The following is a 27842-nucleotide window of genomic DNA, read 5'->3' as shown; positions in this document are numbered from 1 at the left end:
ATGTTTTTTTTTTTTCACTGATAAAAGTTGAAAAAAGAAAAAAAAATGTGGAACAAAACAAAGAAAACTAGTGAGAAGAAGATAAATTTCTGTTTGTGGAACCTCATATATATTTTCCTGAGTAGAGCTGGCTATGTTGTTCTGAAGCATTTTTGTTTGTTTGTAGCGGGGCGGGTGGTGGGGAGGGCGTTATTCTGGCTTTGTGAGAGTGTGTGTGTGTGTGTGTGTGTGTGTGTGTGTGTTTCACTTTACATCACGTTCATGCTTAAGAGATAATTAGCCAAATGTCTCCATTGGCTGTGACTGCCAAAAAAACTCATCTCTTTCTCCTCCTCTCCCACTGACTGGACCATTTCTCTGTACTCTTTCATTGTGGACTTTCTAAACTATAAATCTGAGGTCCTGACACTTCTCTACTTAAAGATCTTAAATGGCTCCTCAGACTCTACAGCAAGTTAGCAAATTTTTTCTGTAAAGGGCCACATACTAAGTATTTTAGCCTCTGTGGGCCATTTGGTCTCTGTTGCAACTACTTAACTCTGCCTTTGTATCATAGACAGTATATAAACAAATGAGAGTGTTCCCATAAAACTCCATTTACAAACAAAGGCTGGATTTGGCCTTAGAGCCAACCCCAGGCCTCCAGGATACTCTTCAGGTGTCTTGGCTTGACATTCAAGAACTTTTGCCGTTTGACCTCAGTCTGCATAGCCACATCCCTGACTCCCGTTCTGTCAAGCCTCAGAGGATACGGTGGTCTACAAAAGGTTTCATCCTTTCGCTTGGGCTGTTTCTGCACTTGGATTACCATTGTTTCTCTGTTCTAACTTTTTCTACTTATCAGATCTCCATGCCTTACCTTACACAAAGCTCTCACCAGTTCCCCTAGGCCAAGTCCACCCCACATTCTGTGCTCCACACTTCTCTGTTTATGCCTCTCATGTCCTCTTTACCTTGTCCCTACTCCTCACCTAGACTAGGAGGAAGCATGTGCTCTCACTCCCCTTGGAACCCAGCTTGGAGCTCTGCTTGGAAAAAGCCACAGAACAAATGCTCACTAAGTTGACCTACCAGTTGGCTTGTGAATCTCCTAATCATAAAGAAGTATAGTCATTTATAGGTGAAAATACTACAAACGCAGACATGTTGTAGGAAGTCAGAGGTCAGAGGTTCTAGAGAGGATACGGGGGTCAGTGGGCAAAAACATAGCCAGGTCACAACCGAGATGACCCATGGCAGTCAGGACTGCATGCAAGCTCTCTGGCCCCAACCTTATGGTCCAGACAAGGGAGTTGGTAAGGAGAAAGGGAAGCGGTGTCTAGTTTAGGGCATCAGGGACCAGGGAGAGGATGCAGCCTGTTGGAGTGAGATCAGAGAGAAGCAGCCCACATGATTAATGGGATGGAGGGACTGACTCATGAGGAAAGATTAAAGCGGTCTGAGGAGCTGGGGTACAGACTGAAAGGGGCAGATGATAGCAGGCTGCAAGTATGTGAGATGGATAAACACCCAGGAGGGAGCAACTAACTTCATTAGGGAGGTGAAAACAGGGCTCCACCACAGAAGGGGAGGGGTGCTCAGAAAGGGCATGGGTCACCGATGGAGGAACTCAGTAAATGATAGATAGGCCGGGACAGCTCTGGGCTGCTAGCACTAGAAACACCATGGAAAGGTCACCATGAGGTAACTCTTTCAGAGACCCCTCTGCTTTTATCCTGAAGGTCTCAAAGCCTGCCGTGGCTGCTGGCGTTGGCCCTGAGAGGTGGCCTCAGAAATACTCTCTGACTGCCAGCCTGGAGAGTGATGCAGAAGGGAGTTGCAGAGCGAGATGAATAGAGGAAGAGAGAAAAACTTATTCTTCACTCTCCTCTTAGATACCAGTGATTGGATGTCCAGACAGTTTTGAGGCCCTCTGCTCTGAAGCCAGCTTTCTCCTGCCCTCCCTGTCTTTGGGAAAACCAGAGATATTCATCCCAAGCCCTTTCTTGAGAGCACAGGGCCTGCTCTCACCTCTGCCTGCAGGTGGATCTGAGAAAACCCAGCCTGCACTCTGGTTCACAGCTTCTTTAATTGGCTCATCCCAACAGGGACAAGGCCTGTCAAACATTTTAGAAGACTAGATTCACTTGAAACTGCAGGAAACAGCTCTCAGGCTCCAAAATCAGCTTCCTTCAGGTATTCTCTGATATTTCCTCCAGGGCTGGGCAGAGCAGCCCAGGTCGTGGTCTGACAAAGTGGCCCACATCATGGTAGGTCCTTGATAGCCATTTCACTAAGGCCTATAGAGCAGCTGTGCTGGACTCTGGGTGCACATTCAGGTCACCTGGGGTGCTTTTCTTAAACCACCCATGCCTAGATGCCACTCCCAGAAATTCTGATTTAACTGGTTTTAGTGTGGAGGGAGAAGGCACACAAGCTCTCACCAATTCTCCTAGGCCAAGGCTGCCCCACGCTCTGTGCTCCACACTTCCCTGTTTGTGCCTCTGATGGCTTCTTTACCTTGTTCCTGCTCCCTGCCTAGACTCAGAGGAAGCGTGTGCTCTCACTCCTCTCGGTCCCCAGCTTGGAGCTCTGCTTGGAGAAAGCCACTGAACCACGTGGTCATGAAGTTGACTCACCAATTGGCTTGTGAATCTCCTAATCACTAAACTTTTTCTTAAAAGTTTCCAGGTTATTCTAATGTGTTGAGAACTGCTACTGAAAAACTTTTACTTGGGTATCTTTATAATTCATATTAATGTTACTCCTTCATGTTTCTCTCTAACTACTGACTATAATATCATCTGAATGGTTTTTTAGAAAGCAAGCATTTACTAATGAATCACTTGTATGCTTGGCACCTTGCTGGGGTCAGGGATCCGGTGGGGAGCATGAACAGGTCCCTGCCCTTGGGGAGCTTATGGTCCATAGGGTGGAAGACACTTAAGACAAAGCAGGATGGAGCCAGAGTGCTGAAATGGCTCGTCTCAGAGACTTCCCATTCTGCATACTGCAGCTTTGCTTAGCTCTAGTCTTATCGTAGAATCTGACATTCTAAGTACATAGATAGAAAGTGACTCTCTGCAAGTGTACAGATCCCAGTCAACCTTGAGTCTCAGGGCTTAACTTCAACAATGTCTTTAGGAGGTAGGAATGCACTGGATAGTTATAAGGATGATAGCTCAAGACCTTCATGAATCTTCAAGTTCCTGAAGCCAACACAGCAGCGATTACCCAAATGGGGGAGTCTAACATGGTGGCATGCAAGATTTTAAGAGCATCGAGTGAACTTTTCTTTGTAATTGTGTATGTCTTTTGATACATATTATTACTTAGGTTGAAGGTACGTTAAGCACTTAAATAAAAGGGGGAAAATGTGGAAAGATAAATAACAGTACTGGTGGTATATAGATAGGGCAAAAATGGGAGAGGTTGTATGCAATGGACTAAAGTTTACGAAACTGCTCTAGGGTAAGTGGTGTCCCACAGGGAGTCCAGTGCTTCTAGCACAGTGTCACTCTTTCTTTTCAAAATCCTCTAAAGTTTTCTCACCATCTGACAAGTTTTCTGCCCTGACTAGAGCACTTTCTGAAATGGTTTCAATAGTTACGTTGTCTTGGCTTCATAGAGAGAAATGTTGTGAGCTTGTTCTTGTCACAGCTCTGAAGATCTACCAAATTCTGCTTCCCGAAGTTCAGGCACTTTCTTAAATTCTTCTCTTACTGCATGTTTTTTTTCACTAGAACTGGCATTCACTGTTGTCTTAGGGAGCTTTCCACAGACAAACAGAATTGCATAATTCCCTCAGAGTTCCTGGGGAAAGAAGGTCTTTGAGATGTGAAAACTAGGAGCCAGTTAAAACTAAGTCACATCATAGCAAAGTGGCTCACTTCTAAATGCCAGCTTCATGACAAGCACTTTTCAAATTTTATATCTCATGAACACATGTATATATAGTGTACATTTTAGAAATGCAAGTTTCCAGAAAGGAACTCTGACGAAACAGTGATCTTCTGAATATCTTTTTTTTTTAATTCCTGTTTTTAGCTTGTGTTGGGAAGGGAGGTAAACCACAATTGTATAAATTTTAGAAATACTCAAGTAACACGTCTCTAAGCTAAAGAACCATCTGCTCTATTCTCAGTTTGCTTGATACCAAGAGTTCTGTGAGTACAGGTAAACTCAAGAATTCCGTACCTTAAAAAAAAAAAAAAAGCCTTAGTTGTATGCATCACTGTAAATTTCGTTTTTACAAGTTCTTATCTGATATGCTTATATCAGCTTCTTGCCATAACAGATAATTTTCTATGATAATCGTAAAAAAATATGTGTAACAGGATCTCTAATGCCTTGTTTTATTTATAATGTCTCCCAGCCGTAGGCATTCAGATGAAACTTGAATTTTTCCAAAGGAAGTTCTGGACTGCCAGCAGACAGGTAAGTTATAATCAGCATATCGAAGCATTAGCAGCACTGTTATTATACAGGTGTTCACATTTGGGTACCTGGAGCCTAAAAGTACCAGATTTCCGATGAATGTTTCTAAAATGAACTGCTGGCTGCTCAGATTACCTTTCGTTTTACTGCAAAATAAAGAGCTGTCAGCATATTAGACACCACATGCTAGAAAAGCAGGTAATTTGCTCCTATAAACAGTTTTAATTGTGAGATCAAGATAATGATCTTCCAAAGGAGAACTTTTTCTTTTAAATATTGGGGACTTCCGTGACTTTTCATAGTGACTTCTATCCTTGAGATGCCTGGTTATTTATTTGTGAATCTCCTTGTCACGCTCTGAAGGCTTTTGCATCACTAGATTTGACCATGCATGCATCTGCCTCCCCTGGCCAGAGGCTCCTCTGCCGTAGAGAATCTTGGGCATTTTCTTTCCAGATACTATGTTCTCTGTACTAAGTCATGTCAGTGGTATTTGTTCAGTAATTTCAGCAGAAATGGCAACACATAAGTTGCCTCCATTCTAAATGTTGGAATGATATATCGTTTCTTAAATAAAGATACTTTAGGAAACTCTATACTAAGCACACAGAGAGCAGTTGTTTTAAAAAAAAAAAAATCATTGGTGATTAATTAACTTAAAAAATAAATAATTACATAAATGTATTGCTTATAAATAAATTAAAATAGACAACGTAAATTAAAATGAAAAAAAGCCATGCTCCCCCCCGCCCCGCCGCCCGCAAAAAAATTGTCTTTTATATTATTATTTGGAATTGGCATTGTTCCTAGCAACGGCAGGCAAGACTCATCTTGGAGCCTTCCCTACAGATGAAATTGGTATTTGCATAACAGGCAAGAACTTCTATAGCTTGTCCTTAAGTAAATAAGTGGCAGCCATAGCCAGCCCTGGGATGTCCAAGTAACATGTTTTCTCATGCTTTCTTCCCACCCACAGTGTGCTTCTCTGGATGGCAAGTGCTCCATCAGCTGCGATGATGAGGTAAGAAGGCCTCCTGGGCCTGCTTCTGTCCTGGTCAACGGGAGGTGACAGAGGGTACCATCTCACAGAGGAAATGCCGCTATAAATAGCCAGATCTGACAGATTGCTCTGGACCAACTCCTGAAACTCAAGGGTATTTGCTTTGTTTCTTTTTTTTCTTTCTTCTCTCAATCAGACAATTTATGAGAGCTGGAGAAATGTGCTTTTAATGTCCTGTGGACAGCACTATTGGAATTTTGGCATTTTATAGAAAAAAAAAGTGACTTCCGCTTGAAGCTCACGTGACAGTTCTCAAAGCTTTTCCCCCATGTGTTATCTCTTTATCCTCATAACAACCCCGTGAAATGGATAGGAATAGTTATCCCGTTTTGCAAAGGGAGAAACTGAGGATCAGAGAAATGAAGTGATTTGCTTAATTTCACGTATGAAGTGAGCTGGCAATCTAGGAGTTAAAAACACAAAACTTTTTTTTTATTCTAGCATAGTGCTTTCCTCCTACAACTCCCTGTCTCTCCCTCCATTCTCTCTCTCGCTCTCGCTCTCGCTCTCTCTCTCAGAGGAATTTGAATCCTACATATGAGCAATAGAAGAAAAAAGTGTCACTGCTGTAAGTCTGTATGTCATACTTACATTTGTACAGCACTCAGTCCCACACACTCTCTGCCCCACGTTTTAGAGCAAGCAGATGTGTAGTGGCCTTTCACTTTGGCCCTGGCAGCCTCTCTCTCTCTGCTAGCTAAACATAAACTGTTAGTCAATACATAAACTGGAACTTATAAATAATCTTATATTTATATTTCTTCTAGTTACCACAGGAATTAAAGAAATCCTAGCCAAACATAATTTCAACACGGAAAACATAGATTAGAAGTATATTTCATAAAAGTAAGCAAAAGAAAAACAAATAGAGACATATAAAAAAGAGGAAGAAGTTAAAACATAACAATGCTCTGTCCCCAAAGATCTGGCTGCCAGTTTTTTTAAAAAAATCAAAACTGTTGTGTGAGTCGCTATCCAAAGAGTAAAAGCCATTCAATCGGCTTTCTAGCAAAAGCCCAACTTTTTCTGATTGTCAGATCAGAAATAATTTTCTCGTAGGAAAGAGCAACTTGTGACATTTTATAGCCGACACCTTTTTAGTAAGTTTGGGAATGCCATTCATAGGATAGACAGGTGGCCTCAAACCTCTCCTCTGTCTTTGAGACATTTATTGTCATTTGAGAGTGCTCAGCTCAAAACAATATAGCTCAATAATGATTTTGATTAAGCCATTCACTTGTACGGTAGGTACAATCACAAATCCCAATTAATGGTAAGAGAACTGAGGATAGTTGGTTGATTGGTTGATTAGTTGGTTGGCTCATTGGGTGGGTTGCTGAATTGGTTGGTTGGATTACAAGTTGGTTGGTTGGATGGTAGATGGATAGTTGGTTAAAAAACCTGATGAATAAAGCCAGAGACAGTAATTTTCTTACAACTCACTCTGCCTCTGTGCATCCTCACATATAAAAACAAGTGGAAGTGACAACTAGAATAGTCATCAAATTCATAATTTAAATTAGCATACATATTTTTTTTTTAAGTAGAAATGGATTCCCACTTAGAAGCATCCAGTATATGCTTGTTGTTCAATGACTGATTTCACAGGTGATATAGCATGGTGGTTAAAGGTGCAGGCAGGCTGTGGATTAAGGATAACTTCAAATTGTGACTCTGATAGTAATAAGTTATGTGACCTTGGGCAAGTTTCTGAACTTCTCTGTGCCTCAGTTTCCTCAGCTATACAATGTGGGTAGGAATATCCACCTCACAGAGTAATAGTGAGGAATGAATGGATGACACATGAAAAAATGCAAATGCAAAGCATTCAATAAATGTTAGCAATAAACCAAAAATGTCTGCAGAATTTTTCTTCCCTTAGAGTAGTGTTTCACCTGAATCTAAAACCTCAGACAGCAATATGCTCTTTAGGCAATTCACAGTTTCCCCTGGGCACAGTAAGCCCAAGGTAAGATGCCTTCTACACTATTATTGATCATTTTATCAGCCATTGGGATAAATCCCCATTCAAATGTCATTTAAAGGTTTATGCACTTTGAAAATTAAGCATTGAATTTTCTCTGATTCCTGAGCTTGTGATGCTTAGACGCCCTCATTTGGCACTTTGAAACTATCATCCATTTCCCATTTTGACTCTAAGTTTTGGCTTCAGGCAACCAGTTGACATCGTTTTAAATGGAAAAGCCAGCCCTGCCTTCCCAACCTTTCAGCAGACTCTTTCCATGTGTCAGTCTTCTTTCATAACTTTTATTTAAGCCTCTCCCCCAACTGCCCTCAAATGATCAGGTCCCCATTAAAAACAGCTGTGGAGACTCATTAAGTTCACATGCTTATGGCTTCTCCTCTGCACTGAAGACCTGGCCCAGCTTTCTCAGACTTATCAGACACACTTGACCTTGGATCCACTTCAGCCCCTCTGTTTCACCCGTCAGTGGACTCCTTGGGCCTTGGCTGGGGTGCCCTGGGCTGGCAAGTGGAGTTGGTATGGCCAGATGTCTTTTCATCTTATAGAAATACATTTTTGGTTGACCCAAGCAACAACACTAAGACTTTTAAGGAGCTCTGTTCCACCTAAGGTGAGTGTTAACTTCAGAGGCAATACTTCATATACTCACTAATTCCTTCAAGACACATATACTGAGCCTCTCTTCTGTGCCTGGTACCTCCTGACCCCTGGGGAGTCAATGAGAAGCAGAGTCAGAAATGGCTTCTTGTCCTCCAGGAGCTAACTGGTTGGCACTATCAACTGTGACCCCTGGGGAGTCAATGAGAAGCAGAGTCAGAAATGGCTCCTTGTCCTTCAGGAGCTAACTGGTTGGCACTATCAACTGTGATAGTGCTATGGATTAAACTAACATGGGATGGTCAGGGAAGGCTTTTTTGAGGAGTAGCAATTAAGTCAACTGAAAATAAAGGAGATGACATTGAAGGCAATGCCCAGAGCAAGAGAAGTGCTTCGTAGACAGAAAGTACCATGTGTGAGGTATTGTGGAGGTGGCAGAGGTCATCGTGGTCTATGGAAACGTAGTTCCATTCAGAAGGAAGGGAGAAAGAAGGCCATGCCACCTCTGGTGTCAGTCTGACCCATAGGAACTATTGTCTCCTCACTCCTCTCATTCTCTTCTCCCACTCACCTTTCCAACAGCCATTATCTCCTGATGAGAGCACAATATTTTGCAAAAAGAGTGGAAAATGTGAAGATTCTCCTCTACTAAGGCATTTGGAGGAGGTGTGAGAGCAGCGAGTGGGTAGAAAATTTCATGTTCAAATTCAGCTGCCATCCTCCCTTGTTCCAAAGGAATAGAGACTAATCATCATGATTAGACTTTATAAGGCCTTTTGAACATTTCCTCTAGAATCTGAACACCTCCTTGAAGAGCTGGGAGGAGAGCTAAATCAAGTATCCAGGTGCTTCCACTTCTGCAACCACCCAGCCCAGCCAGTGGGGCTGGAGAGTCATTGGAATAGCTTTTGAGGACAAGGGCACAGGTGACTCCTACCAGGCACTTTCTGTCCAAAGTAACCCCTTTGCAAGAAATTCCCCCCCCAAAAAAATGGTATTTCGATAAATGAACAAACACAACAGAAATAAACTCATAGATACAGAGAACAAATTGATGGTTGCCAGGTGGGAGGTGGGGCTGGGAGGATGGGTGAAAAATGTGAAGGGATTAAGAAGTACAAATTGGCAGTTCTATAAATACAGCATAGGAAATACAGTCAATAGTATTGTAATAACTATGTATGGTGTCAGATGGGTACTAGACTTATTGGGGTGATCACTTCATAAGGTATATAAATGTCTAATCACTCCGTTATACACTTGAAACTAATATAATGTTGTATGTCAACTATAATTGGAAAATAAAATTATTTCTAAAGAGAGAGTATTTTGACATGATAGTTGACCTATGATGGAAAGATACATCAAGTGATGTGAAGTAAGGGTCAGTCTGTTCCACAATCCAAATATTAGGGATCAGATTGTGACATCTGGAGGAAAGGTAGTAAGAAGTGGCACCATGTGCGCCTGAGATGCAGAGACTCAGGCCCCACCCTCAGGTGTAAGAATCCAGCCCTCCCCCTTCTTCCTTTTCTCTCTGCTTTTTCCTCTCTCTTTCCCCGTCGCTTCTCTCCTCCGCCTCCCCTCTCACAAATGAAAACAACAGGCACAATATTGGGCTTCTAAGTGATCATCGTTGAGGTCGTACCAATCAAAACATACAAAAATCACCCCCCCAAAGCAAAAGGCAGAACAAAATGCAACCAAGCTCAACTAACCTGTATCCACAACGTCTTGCTATGAACTATAGAACAACTTTCCTTTCTGAGAAATTCTAAATTTGTAGCATTAGGATACTTGTAAAGATAGCATACAGTAGGTGACCAATAAACATTATTTGCTGTTTACAGATGTAAGCACAGGTTCTTTGAGGACTTAACTATCCACTATGCACTTTACACCCACTCAGCACTTTGCACTCACCCTCCCACTTAATCTTCTCAACAACCCTATGAAATAATCATTGCTGTCTCCATCTTTCAGATAAGAAAACTGAGACTCAGAGTGTTAACAGACTTTGCTCAAGGTCACACTGATAGCAAATGTCAGAGTCTCTGATTCTCAAGCTAGTATCTTAGCCTCCTTGGGGCTCATACCATTTTACAGTTAATGCAAGCTTGGTGCTCCACTTCTCACCCACAAGCACCCTTCCTTGCCATCTGTGACTGCCAGATATCCGTAGCCTGGTTTTGGGCTTTAACCTCAGGTTCTGCCTGTTCTGCCTTTGTGACTCTCAGCAATATTGAGTCATCATATAGTTGAAGAAAGATGACTTCAAAAAACAAAAACAAAAACACTTCTCTCTGACTCTTTCGTTCTCTGTCTTTATGTCTGTGCTTTTCAAACAACCTCAGCCCTAGATGTTTTGTCAAAGGTAGCTGTAGAGTAGGTGCTTACAATATCTGTCAAAACTTAGAGTTCCTAATTTCTCTAAGCCCTCCAGCCTGTCAGTCTACCCTTTGGACAGGGTTATGAGCAGACACCTTCTAAGATGTTTGGCTTAATTTGGGGGAAAGTAGAATAGTGAGGGAAAGCTAAAAAAATATTTCCTCTATTTCTTTTTATTGAAGGAGAAGTATGGAGAAGGCAATTGAATACTATTTGTTGTGAAGACATAGATATAATAATTGGTCAGACTAAAATCTTGCTAATTTTGTCCTGATTGTACTATAACCCACTATCCTACTCACCTAATTCCAGTGGGCTTACTCCACTCCACTGCACTTCCTAATGATAATTTATAATTTAATCAAAGTGGTTGTTGGCAGTGAGGTCTACTCAAGAAGTCATCATGGTGACTAAATTTACCTGACATAACAGTATTGACTATGAAAACTTAATGCCACCTTTCAGAGTCAGCGACCCAGGTATAGATCAATAGCATAGCATCCTTGCTTTTGACCTGAGATTTCTCAGCGATTGGTGAATCACACTGTTAGAAGTATCTGTTTCTTGCTTAATGGTGTAGCCAAATCTTTTAATAATCTGTGTAAACCTGCTATTCAAAACATGAGTAAGTTTACACACATTATTAAAGTACAGTAGGGCATCTTCTCTGCCACCAAATTCCTGTCATGGAATCCTAATTTAAGGAAGAAAAAATGAATTAAAAAATTATTAAATGGAAGCATGGTCCAAGAAAAGCCAGTTTGTACTCAGTATAGATGAAGCAAATGCTGTTTCCCAGCCCTTACCCAGAAGAACATGCCTGCTGTACTGGAACAAAATGTAAGGCACCTTTGTGACAAGTGGAATATTAGGCATAGAATCTTTTAGGAGCCTTGGTCAATCCTCTGTTTCTCTTCTCATCATCAACTGGTAGGATGCAGACCAATCTAACCAAAATAAGTGTATCATAAAATGTACTTTTATACTCTAGTGTATAATGCGTTTTTTTTTCCCCTTCCATAGATTGTTTCTTAGCAAGTAATGGGGATGTACAGAAAATCCCCTTCAACCGTGTCTGACTAAGCCTCTTGGTTTCAGATATTAACTTAAAAATCGTGTGCCTGGGGAGTCCAGGGACATACAATTGAGATCAATACCACTTTACCAAGTGACCCCAAACACCAGTCATTTTTGTTGTTTTTACTTGTTTTCAGCCATGAAAATAACACTTCAGATACTTAGTTTCTTGACTGGTCTGGCTAGTTTTTTTTGCTGTTTGTCCTGTTTCCTTTGGTGACATGTGGCAGATGAGATCTTGCTTTTTTAAACAAGGAAAACCTTCCACCAGCCGGCAGGACCCGGGATCGTACCTGTGTCCTATTGTCTTTGGTAAAGCAGAGGGGGTCGGCTGGTGGAAGCAGTGGGCTTTGGAGTCACATAGCACTGGATTCAGGTCCCACTTTCTTCACTGTCTGACCTTGGGGACGGTAACATCTCTGGACCTCAGTTTTCTCCTCTGTCCAAGAAAATAACTCCTACTTGGCAGTGTGACAAGTAAGATTTGCATGAGTTGATGTTAACCTGTAACTGCCATTCTTCTTTCTTCATCTTATTGTTATTCTTTTCTTAAGTCTATTAAGTCATCTTATTATTATTAGAAAGGATCACATGCTTTAAGAAAAACTTCTTTGCATGACAGTTTTCAACTGGTGTGCCCCGAGCTTGCCATCATTCTACTCCTACAACTTGATGTGCCAAGTTCGGAGCTGAAACAGCCTTCTCTCCTGCTCTAGGACTCACCTCTGTTCCCTCCGCTCCAGCTCGGAGTGGGAGCCAGGGCGGGCGCGTCAGAAGTGAGCCCCCTAATGGCCAGTCCAAACTCGATCTCACCCACTGCTGGCCAGTATAAGGAGCACAGAGGTCCTCATTTCCAAAAACCATTTTCAGCAAATAATGAAACATTTCACTGAAGTTTCGTTTCTAAACAAAGTGGAAATTGTGAAGATACATTTATTTTATTTAACAAATTTAGGTTATAATTGCAGTTGTACTCAATTTTCCAAACAAAGAAATAAATTTAGTGAAGTTCTGGAGTAGAGAGTACAGTTCATAACTGTAGGGGTTGGGGGCACCAACCCCCCACAGAGTTGAAATTTTGTAAACTTTCAACTCCCCAAAACTTAACTACTAGAAGCCTGCTATTGACTGGAAGCCTTACCAATGACATAAACAGTTGATTAACACATGTTTAGCATTTTATATGCATTGTATACTGGATTCTTACAATAAAGTAAGCTAGAGAAAAGAAAATATAAGACAATCATAAGGAAGAAAAAACACATTTACAGTATTTATTGAAAAAAAAATCCACATGTAAGTGAACCGGCACAGTTCAAACCCATGTTGTTCAAGGGTCAACCATGTAATATTTCTGATACAACTGTAAAATATCACAATATAGGATCTTTTGCTTTACATTTGATTTTCTCAGAATCATCACAGGAGAGTCAAATATGGTAGGGTTTGGTCAATTTTCCCAGGAGCCTCTCTTAGTCTCTTGCTTTTGTAGTCATTCTCTTTGGGACCATCTTTCATATTATCTATGGTGATTTTTTTTCTTTCTTCATGTGTTACCTCTGATAGATCCTAATGTGCCAATGGCTTCCTATGTGATTGGAGATGATCACCAACATCACTTTTATGGACTTCATGAAAACTCACCTCTTTCTCAAGATTTTCCATTGACTTTATAATCTGTTTGCTTGTATCTGCGTTATATTGTCCAATATTTACAATATTCTATAAACAGAGAGATAGTGACCAAAGATATAGGTCTAATAACAACAGTACTAATTGGCTAGGAATGTTTGAGTAGGAACTAATTTTATAATTAGGGTTGGGGGTGGTTTATAATGACTTTTGATTCTCTACACACTTGGCAGGATTCAGAGAGTCAATATCTGAATATGGAGGCTGCTCCTATATTTAACATGTATTTATTGATTGAATGGTGTCCAGATCTTTGCTTCAGTATCTAGCTTTGCAAAATGGGTATCATGACATTCAAATAAACAAGGATATAGATTTGTCTAATATGATCCAATGTAAACTGGATTAAAACTCATTGGAGTACTAATATAATAGAAAGGAAGGAAGGAAGGAAGGAAGGAAGGAAGGAAGGAAGGAAGGAAGGAAGGAAGGAAGGGACGGAAGGGACGGAAGGGGAAGAAAGGGGAGGGAGGGAGGGAAGAAGGACAGTAGAGGGATCTGAAACTTGCGAGGACTTCTGAGCAAATTCTCTGATTATGACTTAAAGTAGAACGAAGGGAAGGAAGGAAGGAAGGAAGGAAGGAAGGAAGGAAGGAAGGAAGGAAGGAAGGAAGGAAGGAAGAAAGGAAAAAGGAAAAAGAAAGAAAAAGAAACACTGCTCTCTAAAAGAACTTTCTACGGTGATGGAAAGGTCCAAAATTATAATCATTAGCTACAGCTGGTATGAAACACTTGAATGCGACTAGCACAACTGAGGAACTGGATTTTTAATTTTAATTCACTTAAAATTAAATTCAAATATGCATATAGCTCATGGCTTCCATATTGGACAGCACAGCTCTCATCTCGATGAGATTGCTTCCATAATCCTGTCTCCTGAAAATGGAGAAACGTTGTCAAAATTCCCACCAGGACCAAAGCAGTATCCATGCAGCTAAGAGTTTCTTCAAATAGCAGTCTTCACATAGTCATTCATCTGGCCCCTCTGAATAACCGAGAGAAACCTCATCGCTCACCAAAACAGCCAACTCTTTCATAAAAGGTGCTAGCAGGGCTTTTCATTTTCTGCTGCTTCTCCACCACTGCCTAGTAATAAAAGATGACTCTTTCTGACCAACTCAGTGCTGTGCTTTTTGTGCCTGACTAAAACCAACTCTATGGATAGGTAAATACCCCAGAAAACACCAGCCCTGCGGTGGCCTGGAGCTAGGGGGAATTTAGCTCAGGGTAAAGATATGTTACAAATTAAATGTTGCAGTTGGTATGTAAAGCTGCAATAAATAGAAACTGAGTTACATCAAGGACGGAATTAAACCTTAAGTTTAAACTCCACAGCACTGTAATTAAAACTTAGCCTGTAGCAAATCATTCACTTGAGATTAAAGTAGTGTGGGGGAAGCAGAGGTTTGGGTTTACCTTGCTTTCCACAATTTATAAGTCTGAGCTACCAAAAGCTAACAGCCCTGCCTCCATATCCAGCTCCCAATTAAAAACACAGTTTGAAAACCTTTAGGAGGCCTGAGGGGCCCCTTTAACAGAAGTCTGCCCCTTCCCTCCCTGCCTAAGTCTATGAACAAATTAAAAAATACTACCTGGTCCCCTGATGGTCTTCTGAGCTGACACGGTGTTTTCATTAATACATCATTAGAGTAATGACATTGTGCTGGTGTTTTGCTTTCAAAACAGCCTGTACCTCAACTATTATGAATACAGGCTTGGGGCCTCTGAACACTTTGTTCTTGGGAAATATTATTCAAGTCATATAAAGGGGGAAAATAAGGAAGAGAAACCGTAATTAATAACTTTTTAAATGTATATTCTTTTTATCCTAATCTAGGATGTTCAGGTTTGCTCGGTGTTTTATTTCTGTTAGTTTTGTGAAGTAGATGTGGGGTTGGCTTAACCACAGCACTCAATCCTACAGCCAGCAGGCATTTCCATTCTCCAAAAACACCCTAAAATAGGTTTCTCTCAAGTTGGAAGTACGTCATTTTGTGTAAAAGCAGTCTGAGGATACAAAGTTGAAACTGTGGTATTTTTATTTTCTAGACTGTGAACTGTTACCTCATAGACAATAATGGATTTATTCTGGTGTCTGAAGACTACACACAGGTGAGTGAGAAATTTCTACCAACTCAAAGTAAGGCACTCATTATTACATGCTTGGGTCAAGGAAAACAAATGATGGTGTTAAAACTTCTAGACAATGATCTATATTTAAGAGGTAATAGCAGGAGATTATAAAACCTTATTTCCATCCTTCTAAGAATGTCTCAGCCTACTTCTCAGCAGGCCCCAAAGTGGTGGGAGAGGGGATACAGAGCCCAGGGTCTGCTCTCTCACTCATAAAATATTCAATTTATAGAACTCTTTGCCTCAAGGGTAGAGGTGCCTTAAAGAGCTTGGGCAATTTTAAGGAGTTTTCCTCCTTTTGATATTTTATCTTCATATATATATAATTTATATATACACACAGACACAGATATACATACACACACACACACACACACACACACACACACACACATATATATATATATATCCCAATGTAATTATTTTTTATGGCTTTCTTTCTGGTTTTTACTTTTTAAAAATGTCAGTTATCTAAGTTTAAGGATTAATTTGGGCTCTCAACATTGAGGGATAAGGATCCAGAGATAGACAAAGAATGTTCTTCATTTGATTGAGCCATGTGGGGGCAGGAGGGAAAGAAATGGGAAAAAAAAAAAAAAAAAAGCTATGGGGCTGAGCATAGAAGTAAGTATGCAGTGTATTTAGAAATCAAAATAAGAGTTAAAATCAATAGCATTGCAATAGGGAAACACAGGTTTCCCTTTTAAAACCTTGCATTACAACTATTTTGCAATAAGAAATTAAATCAGCCTATTAAAAGAGCAAAACAGGCATGGTTAGGAGTGTTGTGTAATATAGAGGTGAAGGCAGAGGGTTTCTTGTGTAAGCTCTCTTCTTTAACTAGTTTTGAGATCTTGTGTGCATCACTTAACCTGTCTGGGCCATCAGGCGAGCTCTAAAAGGAGGATCGTTGACTACATAAGGCTTCTTCTGACTCTAATATTTGAGGAGGCTCACATTTTATAATGAAGTCTTATTTACATCATTTGAAATTCTCTAGTAGTCAACAGTACAATCGACCCATTAATTCTTAATATATAAATTAATTAATTGTCCTTAAGTGTGGCTCCTTGGGGTCGGAGCTTAATGATTGTTAAGCACTGGCCCTAGTGCTTTTAACTTGTAGAATTAATTGTCTCTCTTATCCATGAGATTGTTGTGGGATTTTTAAATGCACCTTAGATGAGAGAGAAAACATACTATTGAGACTCAGACTGCCCACACCCCATCTCTTAGGTGCTGAACATCACTGGACATTGGAGTTAATGGACATTATATAGGAGGAGTAAGCCCATGAAACAAGACCAGTCTCTGAGAGAGTAGGGAAGTCCATAGGCCTAGGGTAATATGCCCATTTGGCTGAGAGGAAAAACACTGAGATATTCAGGGGATGGTGACAGAGGGAAACTAGACTTTCGGTGGCAAACACGCTATAGTAAATGTAAATATTAAATTATAATCTTGTATACCTGAAACATGTAATGTTATTAACCCATGTTACTGCAATAGAAAACAAGTAGAAGAATTCATTGATGGACAATAGCCCAAATTAATCACCTGTGAGAGGGAACTCTGTCCTCCTGCTATAATCGTGAAGGGCTGAGATAGGAACTTGGTCCTAGGGGAGGAAGGACGTGCTGGGTGTCTTTCAGTGATGAGCCCTGGACTAGCCAACAACATGAACCACTGAAGTCGCGACTCTGACAAAGCCATGGCCACTGCATATGGGCTCTGTGAAACAGGCCTGCAGTGTTGCCCAGCCTGCTCTGCCAGGGCCTGTTCGAGGTTATCTGGTTTCCTGTACCCTAGTTCGGATAATTCTTCATCTAATTACCAGCTCCAGTGACACATATGAAATAGTAATGTCCTTCTCGCCTCTAGCGGCAGCTCATGCTTGCAGAATTTAGTTTCCAGGTGTCCCTGGAGTGAAAAAGGCAATGCTCAATATTCAGTCAGTGAAATATTTCCTTCTTCCACCTCTCTTTCTTGTCTTTTTGGCAGTCTGTATAGGCCTTTCTGCCTGATACGTCCGAGGAACCTGATTGAAATCACTCAGTTGTCATGGAATCGGGATTTAGTTACTATAAAGCCTACAGAATGTATTAATCAGGCTCTTAGAGTATTGCCCTCTACCCACCCACACATAAGCTGTAAATCCTCAGAGCAGTCGCAGTAGACATAGGGGTTCTCTACTGGTCTGCACCAACCCATTCCAGGGTGTTGGCAGAGGACAGCTGTTGCCCTAAGCTCAGTTCTGCTGTACTGCACGCCCCCGCCCCCATCAGACCCTGGTATTACTGGTTCCAGCAATCTGGAGGGATGCACGAGGATGTTAATCCTTCGATCCACCCTTCAGAGTCTGCAATCTCGACCAGCCCCATGAAGCAAATTTGCAAAAGCATCAGCCTGGTGATGGGGAAGGACTACTCGACCTCAAATGCCCTGAAGACAGCCCGGAGTAGGGGTAGGCCACTGAAATCTGATCGACCGTGCTGTGTCCTCAAGGGGCTGGACTGTCTTATTCCTTCTCAATGTACAAAATAAGAATGTTCTTCAGAAAGGGATTTTGAGAAAGGACATATTCTCAACTGTAGGAAATTTATAGGGCCGATGAAGAGGATTGCTGTATTTCCCTAAACAGGTCATTCAGGAATTATAAACAATTCTTTTTATTACTGCTTAGGAAGTCCTTTTCACGGCCTGTTTTTTATCTGTATGAAGTAGTGTTTTAATCACAAAGGATTGAGTGCAGATTAATGCTTACTCCATCCAAGGGTAATGGTGTGGTGTGTGTGTGTGTGTGCGTGTGCACACGTGCTCGCGCAGGCGCATGTGTACATTTGTTTTAATTCCAGCACTTGGCATGTGTTATGTGATGTGAACCCCCTCTCCACTGCTCCGCCTCTGCCGTGCATTGTGGGACAATCACATCTGCTTACTAGGTTGCTCTGTAATCCCATGACTTCTCATGACTATTAGGCACTTTTCCACTTTCGTGTAACAGCAGTCCTAAAAACCTGCCTTTGCCCCTATCGGCTCCAGAACAGACTGTGTCCATTTTTCTTTCTTCTCTGGTGTTTGGGCTTGTTATTCATCTCCACTTCCTCATGAGTCTTCTCTTCTTCCTCACAGACTGGAGACTTTTTTGGTGAGGTCGAGGGAGCTGTGATGAACAAATTGTTAACAATGGGCTCCTTTAAAAGGTAAGGATTTTATGGTCCTCTGCGCCCTCCGAGAAAGTTTGCCTAAATAAAATAAAACAAACCAAGGTCAAATAAAGCAAGCCCAGACTTGACCCCATGGCTGGTTTGTACTTGTGTTGTGCTCCAGAAGATCTCACTGAAATTTGATTCCTCTTGCATGAGTGTTAAGAGTCTTAGAACCACAGCTCACAATGAGTTTCCTGCTCACCCAGCATAGAGTTTATTGGAGGCCAATATTGAAGTTGGAGCCTGCGCTGGGACACAGTTAATGTCAGTCTCAAACGAGTGACTGCAGAAGAGTAGGAAACACGTTTTCACCTGGTCAGCGGGAGGAGTGTATTTTGTCTCACATTGACAAACCAGGGACGCTTGCTTGAAATCTGGAAATCAGGGATGGAAAGTGATATTTAGGGACTCGCTGATATAATTTTAGAAAATCAAGTGAAAGGACTCAACACCTGCTCCCAAATGGAGGTAAATTTACATCTGCTGCTAGAAGAAAACCAAGATGTTGCCAAATTCCACTGGTGACATGTACTACTCAACCGGGTCCTGAGAGCTCTCACTGACCCTAAGTGAAGCTCGTATAGGACACCTTCCTCACTGTGTCCCTCCGGGGAGGGCCAGGCATGTTCTTGGGAGCACCAAGGCCTACGGGAAAAGCCATCACCCTATGAAATCAGGATGCCAGGAATGTCCTCCAGGAGTCAACCTGTCTCCCTTCTCTTGGCTTCCCAGGAAATGGCAGCCTTTGAAGTGGTTCTTTCATGGGCATATTTGATGCTGTTAAATATGTAATAGCAGGAAATACAAGGATGGACCTCGGCTTGCCTGCAAGAACCATTGCATGTTGGCTGCCAGTGGGAAAGGCAGTCTCCCAGTTTATTGCACTCCTGCAGCTGAATGGCCAGGAAGTGTTAGCTCAGGAAATCAGACTTTTAAGCCAGTCAACAAGACCAACTGAGCACTGTGCTGAAAGCAGGGAATTCAAAAATGATGACCCAATTTTTGAGATTCCATAGCTTGTTTGTGCCAGAAGGAGGGAATAAAGAAATGGTATAAAAAAAAGTTGGCTTAACTTCAGCACTTCTGCAATCTCTGACACACTTGTTCTCAGGCCTGCCTGTAGCAGGAGTGTTCACTCCTGCTCAATTCCCTTTTTCAAATTCAACCACAGTTTTTAACTTTTTTGCCAGTAGTCATTGTACATATGCTTGAAAACTGCTTGGAACTGGGCTTGGGTTACTGTGGAGTTTTCCTGGACTTTCTAAAGCTTCCCGGGACAGCTTCTGGATTGTCTGCCATCCAGGGCACCTCTAGTTTTTCATATCTTTATGTGGATGTATACATTTGTATCATGTTAGCTTGTTTTCAACTTGGAGTTTGGGTGGGGGGAGAGACAAAAGATGAAGAATAATCACACACATGTTTCTCATTTGAAAGCATATTTTTCAACTTCTTTAACAAAATCTTTTTTTTTTCTTTCTTTTTCCCTCTTGGATATTTCTTTTAAACAGTTTGGTGGGAGAAAAAAAAAGGTTGTAGTGGAATTTTAAAATCCTAGTCTCCTTATCGTGAGTGAAAAATGGTTGGCGTGAATCTAGAACTTTCTTTTTACTCTGAGAGTAGCTAACATTTTGAAAAAAAGGGAAGGGCTGGGGGCTTTTCTGTATTTTAACAGTAACTGCTGTCATCTGGGAGTTAGTTGACAAATCTCCCAGGCCTCTTTGAAGGGCCCCCTTCCCTGAGGCCAGGAGAGCAAGGAGAGTCTGGGTTTTGGAGTCAGATGGATTGGGTTCAAATCCTGGCTCTGACATTTCCTTGCTGCATGACTGAGAATAAATCAGGTTACCTCTCCAAACTTTGGTTTTCTTATGGGGAAAATGAAGATGATAATAATAATTACTTCCATGGGTTGCTGTCAGAGTTAATGAGATAATAATAAGCATAAAGTTCTTACACAGTGCCTGGCATATATTAAGGGCTCAATAATTGCTAGCTGCTGCTGTGACTTTTGTGGTTGTGGATCTTTGCTTAGTCTTGGCTTTGCTTTCTGCTTGGCACCAGGTAGTGCTTCTTCAGCATTCACACTTCTCACAACAGGCTTCCCAGGACACCTGATGATGGGGTCTCCAGTACTGGGGTCCTGCAGTCCTTTTCGAAATCAGACCTTCAAGCCCTTGCCCCTTCCAGCATGCAGTGCTTACTCACAGCATAGGTTGACAGTCTTTTTGTGAAAAGATCTGTATTCCAGAAGCACTGAAAGAATGTACCCAGAAGTAACTGACAGTGCTCTGGGACAGGAGTCATGCACCATGTTAAACCGAGCCTCAATCCCAAACACAAGATACATGGAGGCTGAGTTGCTCTGGCGACACGGCTGAACCCAGGTAAAGCTCGGGAACGGTTCACCGAGATGACCTCTGATCCCAGTATCTTGATCAGTGCCAGGGTGACACAAAGTTTTTGATTTGATCTGCTTAGACCAAGTCCTAAAAAATGAGTTTCGTGTATAAAAACCCTACACCTAGAAAGACAGAGCTCAAAGAGAAGGATACTGCCTCCCTTTATCAACCTCCTTTTTTGTCTCCCTCCCCTGCTCCATACTTGCTGCCTCTCTCTGACACTTGCCTGTGTAGCAGTGGATTGTTTGGCCACTTGCCTGGTGACCTGACAGCCATTCTACTGAGCAGTGACATCAGAGGGAAAGAACATCCACTTCCACATCTGCAGTGCCACATTGAAGGGAAAGAAAGCCACTGATCTGTGTGAACAAATGGCCAACTTGAGGGAGCGTTGAGAAAGCTCTGCAGCAGCATGGGCGAACAATCTAAGAGACAGAATGGTCACTCTTGGTCGCTTTAGCTGAGTCTCTGACTTGACCCTATCTACCCAGCTTGCACCTGACGTAGCATCCAGGGGCCAGAAAACATACCAGTCACTACAGCAGTATGAAAATCATAATCATCATGGCTACCTTCCCCGAGCACCTTCCATGCACCAGGCCTTGGTGTCACCTGACAGATCTTACCCCTTGCAGTCCTTTTTGACAACTCTGTGAAAACAGTTATGAACAAGACCAGCTGTACAATCTGCGGGGCGCAGTGCAGAATGAACATGCAGAGCCCTTTGTTCAAAAAGTGTCAAGAATTTCAAGACAGCGACAGCAGAGCATTGAACCAAGCATGGGGCCCTTCTAAGTGCAGGGTTCTGTGCAAATACACAGGCTGTGTGCCCATGAAGCCGACCCCGGGTGTACATATACTCATTTTATAGATGGAAATAATGAGGTTTAGAAAGGTTAACAACTTGCCCCCAAGTCTCTGTGTAACAGAGCTCGTTTCAAACATCCTGCAGTCTGGGCCCAGAGAGAATTTTCTAGCTCCTGCGCTGGACCTGGTTCTATGTACGATAGCATGGTATAGTCCGTGGAGCTTCCTTCAGTTCTGTTTGAGAAATGAAGGACAGCCAAGGAAGAGGTCGTCTCAGCAGTGTCTTATCTGGACAAACAGAACTTTCAGGATGGGAGGCCAGCTGAGTGATAAGATCACCCAGATTTCTTTCAGCTGAAGTTGATAAATCGTTGAACCAAGCCACGTTCCCAGGCTTCACGTGTTTTCTCATACGATACTATATGCCTGGTCAGCCTTTTTGTGTTTCAAACAGAGAGCTTCAAATATTTTTTCATTCTTATCGTAGGAAGTAAGTGGACTCCCTGAGTAATGACTCATTTAGGGTTTTTCATTTTAGCTCTTTCTCTGTTTCGCTCTTGTTCGTGTCTGGCAAGAGCCTTACATTCATATTTCTTAACATCCACGCTCTGTGGTGCCCACCAGCAATGATGCCGCCCCTCTTACAACTAGTGAGAGAAAACCTAGTTCCAAAATATTCTGATTAGAATTCATTTATTCCCCCACCTTCCTTGCCCCCAGTGATGCAAAGTCAATGTCAAATATCCAGGAAAAAGTGAAAAAATATATATAGCCAGACATGGGAGAGTATTCAAGCTTCCCGACAGGGCCTCTGTGATACACTGGACTTGAAATAAGGAGATTCAAGTTGAGCGTGAGAATCGCCACCATGCGGTCTTGGACAGATTCCTCGGTCTCTTTGAGCCTCAGTTTTTTAGTCACCAAAATTGGTACCTCAGGGGATTTCGTGAGAATCAACTAAAACAAAGATATGTGAAAATGCTTTGCAAATTACAAAACTATTGCAAACAGGACGTAGGATTAGTTCTTGCATAAGAGCTCCAAAAGACTGAGATTTTTTTTTTAATATGTACTTCTTTTAGTCACTAATGACGCCCCCCTCCCTCCCCCAAAGGTGGTCACTGCACAGCAGTTTCCTCCACAGCACAGCCTTGCGGGTGGGCCTATGGGCCTGGCCTCTGTTAGCATCTCTTGGAAAGCTTTTCGGTGAATGCTGGGGCTGCACTCCAAGAGATTCATATTCAGTTCTTCTGAGGACGAAGCCCAGGCATTGATGCTTTTTAAAAGCATCCACTTGATTCTCGTACTTAACCAGGGTCAAGAAATACTAAGTTGAAAGTACCTGGGTACCGGTCTAGATGCTGCACACTTTGTTACTGCCTGAAATTTGGCAGCTTTAACTCACTAAATTTTACTTTTCTCTGCAGCAAAATAGAACTGAAGAATTAGTCATATATCTGCAAGTGAGGGTTAAATGGAATAATGCACGCTTCTAGCAAACATTCTTGTGTTCTCTGCCAAGGGGTCTTCCCTTGTTCTTTGTCTATCTAATTAAGCTTGAGGAAGGAAAGACCAAAGGGGCACACCTGGCCTTTGGCTTACAGAGAAACGGGACTGTTTGCTAATAATTTGTTTCTACTTTGGGAGCTACTGATAGTTCCTGTCTCTCTTGGCTGTGTCTTTTCTGTTTCGTTCTGGATTGTTTGTTTTGTGCTTGGTGCAGCATGCCTGAGCTCTCACCCCTCAAGACTATTTATATGTTCCCCATGGAGCCCGGGGAATGTCCTCCTCTCCTCATCCCACACACATTCATTAACATAGTTGACTTGTGTAGAATTCCTCGTGTGGGTCCTTCTGCTATTTAAATAGCCTCTCTAGAAGGGTGACACATCAGGGAGAATTCAAGAGTGGGGCCATTTGTACTTCTGTCTCGGTATGATGGAACTGCCCTGGCACGACCGTGGGTGACAAGGAGCTTTCCCTGCCCTTGGTAATCACATTGCATTTCTGTGAATGCCCTGGCCTTGGAGTCTAGAGAGTGTTCAAAGAGAAGTCTCTTATGTAGATGTCTGCTCTCCTTCAATGCCGACTGCCCTACTGATGTCTAGTACTCAACAACTTAGGTTATGAACGTAATGGCTTCTTGGCTTCCTGTGGACCTGACCGTGGCCACAGAAGTCAAAGGTGGTGTTGAAGGGAAGAAAAAGACGGATTGGTTTGGACAATTGTGTTTCTGGGCCAAACTTTCTGGAGTGCAGAGATGTGGAAATTCCAATGGACCACTCTTTAAAATCCGAAAGCTGCTACTTGACGATGCCCGGTTACAACAATAGCAATAGCTGCCCTCAACTTCATCATGATTATAGCATGTCCGATTTATTGAATACTAACTACAGGCCATTACTTCAAGCAGTTTACTTGCATTACCTTAATTAATCCCCATAACAACTCCATGAAGTAACTACTATCATTATTTCCACTTGACAAAAGACAGACTGGAAGTGGAGGCTCCCAGCATTTTATTTATTTTTTTTTCCAAGCATTTTATTTTATTTTTTGTCCAAGTTCACCCACAGCAGTGAGGGAGGAAGATGAAGTTTGAACTCATGACTCTTGGTTTCCAGATTGCAGACCGTGGTCTATTAATCACCGCTCATCTTTTCCCATAGTTGGAGTAGACAAAAGTATATTCTGCAGAGATATTTTTTCACATTCATGCTTGTTTTGCTTCAAGAGGTAGCAAAAGAAAGTTCCTCAATCAAACCAGGAGTCTAATGTATCAGTTAGTAGCAAGTTCTACTAGAAATAATAGGAAATTGCAATATAACAAGGGATTAAAGATACAAGTCTTTCTCTTTTACGTGAAGGAAGTCTGAAAATACTAATTTGGGGGCCTCATGTTGTCACCCCTGTGAAATCCACTCTGAAAACATTCCAGAGATGTGGCTGTGTTCGCCACTCACAGTGTCCCCCACGCCCCACATGACCAGTGTAGTCCTGAACAGAAATGGTCATAGCCACCATCTAACTCATCTGTCCCTGGTGCCTGATCCCAAGCAATGAAAGCAGGAATACTCAGTAACACCCACTGGGTTCGGCTAGTAGCAACAATGGCAATGCTGGCACCCTTACGGACTGGTGTACGGAGCTGCAGTTATGAGCCCCACACTGTGCTAAGCGCCGCACTGGCGTTACCTTGGTACAGTTGCTGTGAATTGTAGACACGGCTTCCCAAGCTTGACAGAGCCCAGGAAGCTCCTCCAGCCTCCAAGTTTCAGGCCTCAAATGGGTTTTGTCTTAACTCATTCCCCAAGCAGAATTCAGCCGTTTCCTTGCATTTCTTACTCAAAGAAGCAAATGAAATTTAATCTTTTCTATGTGGTATTAATCATGATTCCATTTTCCCCTTTGGTTTACCAAATAAAGATAATTTTCATGGAAGGGGCAGGCGAATGGGCAAACAAACCGCCGAATAGGTGCACCTCCCGGCACCCATTCATGTTATCCTTTGACCTAACATTGAAGCTGGTGTGGCTGGGAGACCAAGGTTCTGCTCAGCGTGGAGACACAGGTGATTCTGATGCTGGAAGCTCCTTAGGCTTTCCAGGGCCAACCCTGACCAATGAAATCTTGGGAGGAGGGGTGATGCCTGGACCTCAGCATATATATGAAATTTTTTAAGTTCCCCCAGTGATTCTAAAGGACAGGCAGGGTTGGGAATTGCTATTTTGAACAAATGCCAACTGGTATGCTCACAAGTGGTCTTAGGAATTGAGAGTAAGTTTACATCCCATTTTCTAGATTCTTCTGCTGAGACCTATCCCCATAAGACCCTAAGAAGCAGGATATCTAGTGGGACTCCATGCTTGGGAAGCAGTTTAAATGCACAGCTTTAAAGAACAGGTGACGTAGGTTGAAATCCCAGCCCCTCCACTCGGCAGTGCTGTAATAACCTTGGAGCAGTGACTTCATCTTCTGAGCATTCATTTCCTCTCCTATGAAATGTACCATGCCCTTGACATCAGAAATAATGCCTACATTGCTGGCAGAAAGTAATTGACTATTTCTTACTGTTACTGCTTTTATTACCTGGATGAGACGCCAATGTGATTAGTATCTGCAGCTTTATTTTTTATATTATCAGCACCTGTCAGTGAAAAGCATTTGGTGCTGATAGACCCTTTGCTTAATCTGTAGAATGAGTGAGGCTTTTCTCACGGCTCGCCTCTCCGTTTCTGCACTGGACCCTGAGCGGCCCCAGTACTCCATGCACTGGGCTCCAGGCCAGTGCAGCCACATGATGCTGTTGTCTGCTAATGATGGGTGTTCTGCTAATGATAGGTGCTCAGACTAGATTTGTTTTAGTGATTTGCAGTCGGAGCATTCAAAGCAGCAGGGCCAAGGTCATGCAAACTTGCCACCTCTGCTGTGTTAGATATGGTGCGATGATCTTCAAGGACAGTGCAGTTTCTGTGAGAAGTTACTGTGGAGTGACATGGCTACGGATGCAAAAAGGAGAGAAGGCAGAGCACCTTTTGGATCTTCTGTTAGCACTCAGATCAAAAGATTGAGCTTTCCACTTTCCTGGCTTTCTGAGAGGTAAAAAAACGAATAAGGCTTCCTATGGCTACAGTCCCTCTGTCGAGAATTTTCTGTGTTCCTGCTCTGTGCCCTATGGCTTACAAATATTGAAAGCTGCCCCAGAGAACACATTGTATAGCTCAACAAAGAATACATATTTTTGCATGCTACCCTAGTGAGTCACTTTGCTTCTCATAATTTTAGATTTAAAATGGCTTAAATATGTCCCACAATGGGTCTCTATGTCAAATGCCTCCCTGACCTGCTTTTAGGGCTGTATTTACAAACAGTAAGCTGTGTCAAGTTTGTTTTTTAGACAAACTATTTAGACAAAGTGAGCTAATTCACTGAGTCGTTATGGGCTTCCTGGCCTCGTGGGCACATAGTAGGTGTTTAATAAATACTGGTTCCTAGGAACTAACAAGTCTAAAGTAGCTGAACTCATCATGCCTTTGAAATTCGACCTTCTGATTTTTAGAAGGAATATTGTTCTTGGTCGTGATTTTTGTCGAGTTGGAAAAGAGCAGAGTCAGTAAAATGGCTTTAAACAAGTCCTAATGTCATGGCCCTGTCACCTAAGTCTCTCTCTGGTTCAGCATCACGTCAGGTTGCCCTGGCTTTGTTGGCGTTGCTTTGAGTTTCTTCTTCAGAAGCCATATCTGCCTTCTCTCAAAGTTTCAAAGAGAACTGTCTGGGGAGCACAGAGATGCTAAGGATAAGCTCTGGTGGTGATGTCACGGAGATTAAGGCACGCTATCTACACAGGAATAAACTCCCCCTGCTGAGGGCAGCAGCACAGCACCAATCTTGAGCTGGGCGCAATGCTCAGGGCTTATTTCAGAGGTGAACGAAAGCAGGCAATTATCATGTTCTTTAACTATAATCAGCCAAACAGGATACAGGTAGCCACAAAATGGAGTTATTTAAAACAGTAACAAAATCATTTCAGAAAGAGTAATGATCTGGAAGTCTCTCTTTCCGCAATGTCTAGTTAAAGCTAAGCGTGGAGAAGACAGGGAAGACTTGTTTTGTAACCCCCCAGTGGCAATGGTATCAGGAGAGCCTCCTGGTGAAAGGAAAGGCAGATGCCCTGGCCTGGAGGCTGCCACAGAGCAACTGAGTTTGGCCCCAACATGTAAACTGCAGCCTTTGAAAGTGATCCCAGGAGAATCCTGAGCTTCCTGCCATCTGTCCGTCAGGGCGGTTGCCATGGCAAGAGGCTCTCACTAGCCCGGCCAGCTGGCCCAGACTGGCCTAGTGACCCCACAACAGCCCTTCAGCTTGGGTTGAAAGTTGATTCTGAACATTGATTCTGAGACTTTATATTGGACAGCACTTGCTGCCCAGTAAGACTCTGGGATGGGGCATGGGGCTGGATTCTATGCATTTCCTAGAATATGTCAGAACCTGCTACTGAGCAGAAGGCAGAGTGAGATGTGTGCAGCTTGGCCCTCATCTAATTCTGGTTCTGCCACTTGTTAGGTATGTGAAATTAA

The 27842-nt window shown here is 42.4% G+C and overlaps 1 protein-coding gene across 6 annotated transcripts in view; it reads left to right on the top strand.

Moving 5' to 3' along the window:
- Positions 1 to 27842, top strand: part of CACNA2D3 (calcium voltage-gated channel auxiliary subunit alpha2delta 3) — a 799126-nt gene that overhangs the window by 708025 nt on the left and 63259 nt on the right. For all 6 annotated transcript variants that reach the window (XR_003048003.1, XM_015593665.2, XM_025050813.1 and 3 more), the window contains 4 exons: positions 4355 to 4416; positions 5393 to 5437; positions 15267 to 15329; positions 18483 to 18553. Coding sequence is in view for 5 of the 6 variants with exons in the window: in XM_015593665.2 (XP_015449151.1) it covers positions 4355 to 4416; positions 5393 to 5437; positions 15267 to 15329; positions 18483 to 18553 (241 nt within the window). In the remaining variant the exon portion in view is untranslated. The remainder of the gene's footprint in view (positions 1 to 4354; positions 4417 to 5392; positions 5438 to 15266; positions 15330 to 18482; positions 18554 to 27842) is intronic.

The sequence above is a fragment of the Pteropus alecto genome, unplaced genomic scaffold, assembly GCF_000325575.1.
Source record: "Pteropus alecto unplaced genomic scaffold, ASM32557v1 scaffold75, whole genome shotgun sequence".
Lineage (NCBI taxonomy): Eukaryota > Metazoa > Chordata > Mammalia > Chiroptera > Pteropodidae > Pteropus > Pteropus alecto.
The sequence above is the reverse complement of the archived record's forward strand: the minus strand, read 5'-3'. Positions and strand labels throughout refer to the sequence as shown.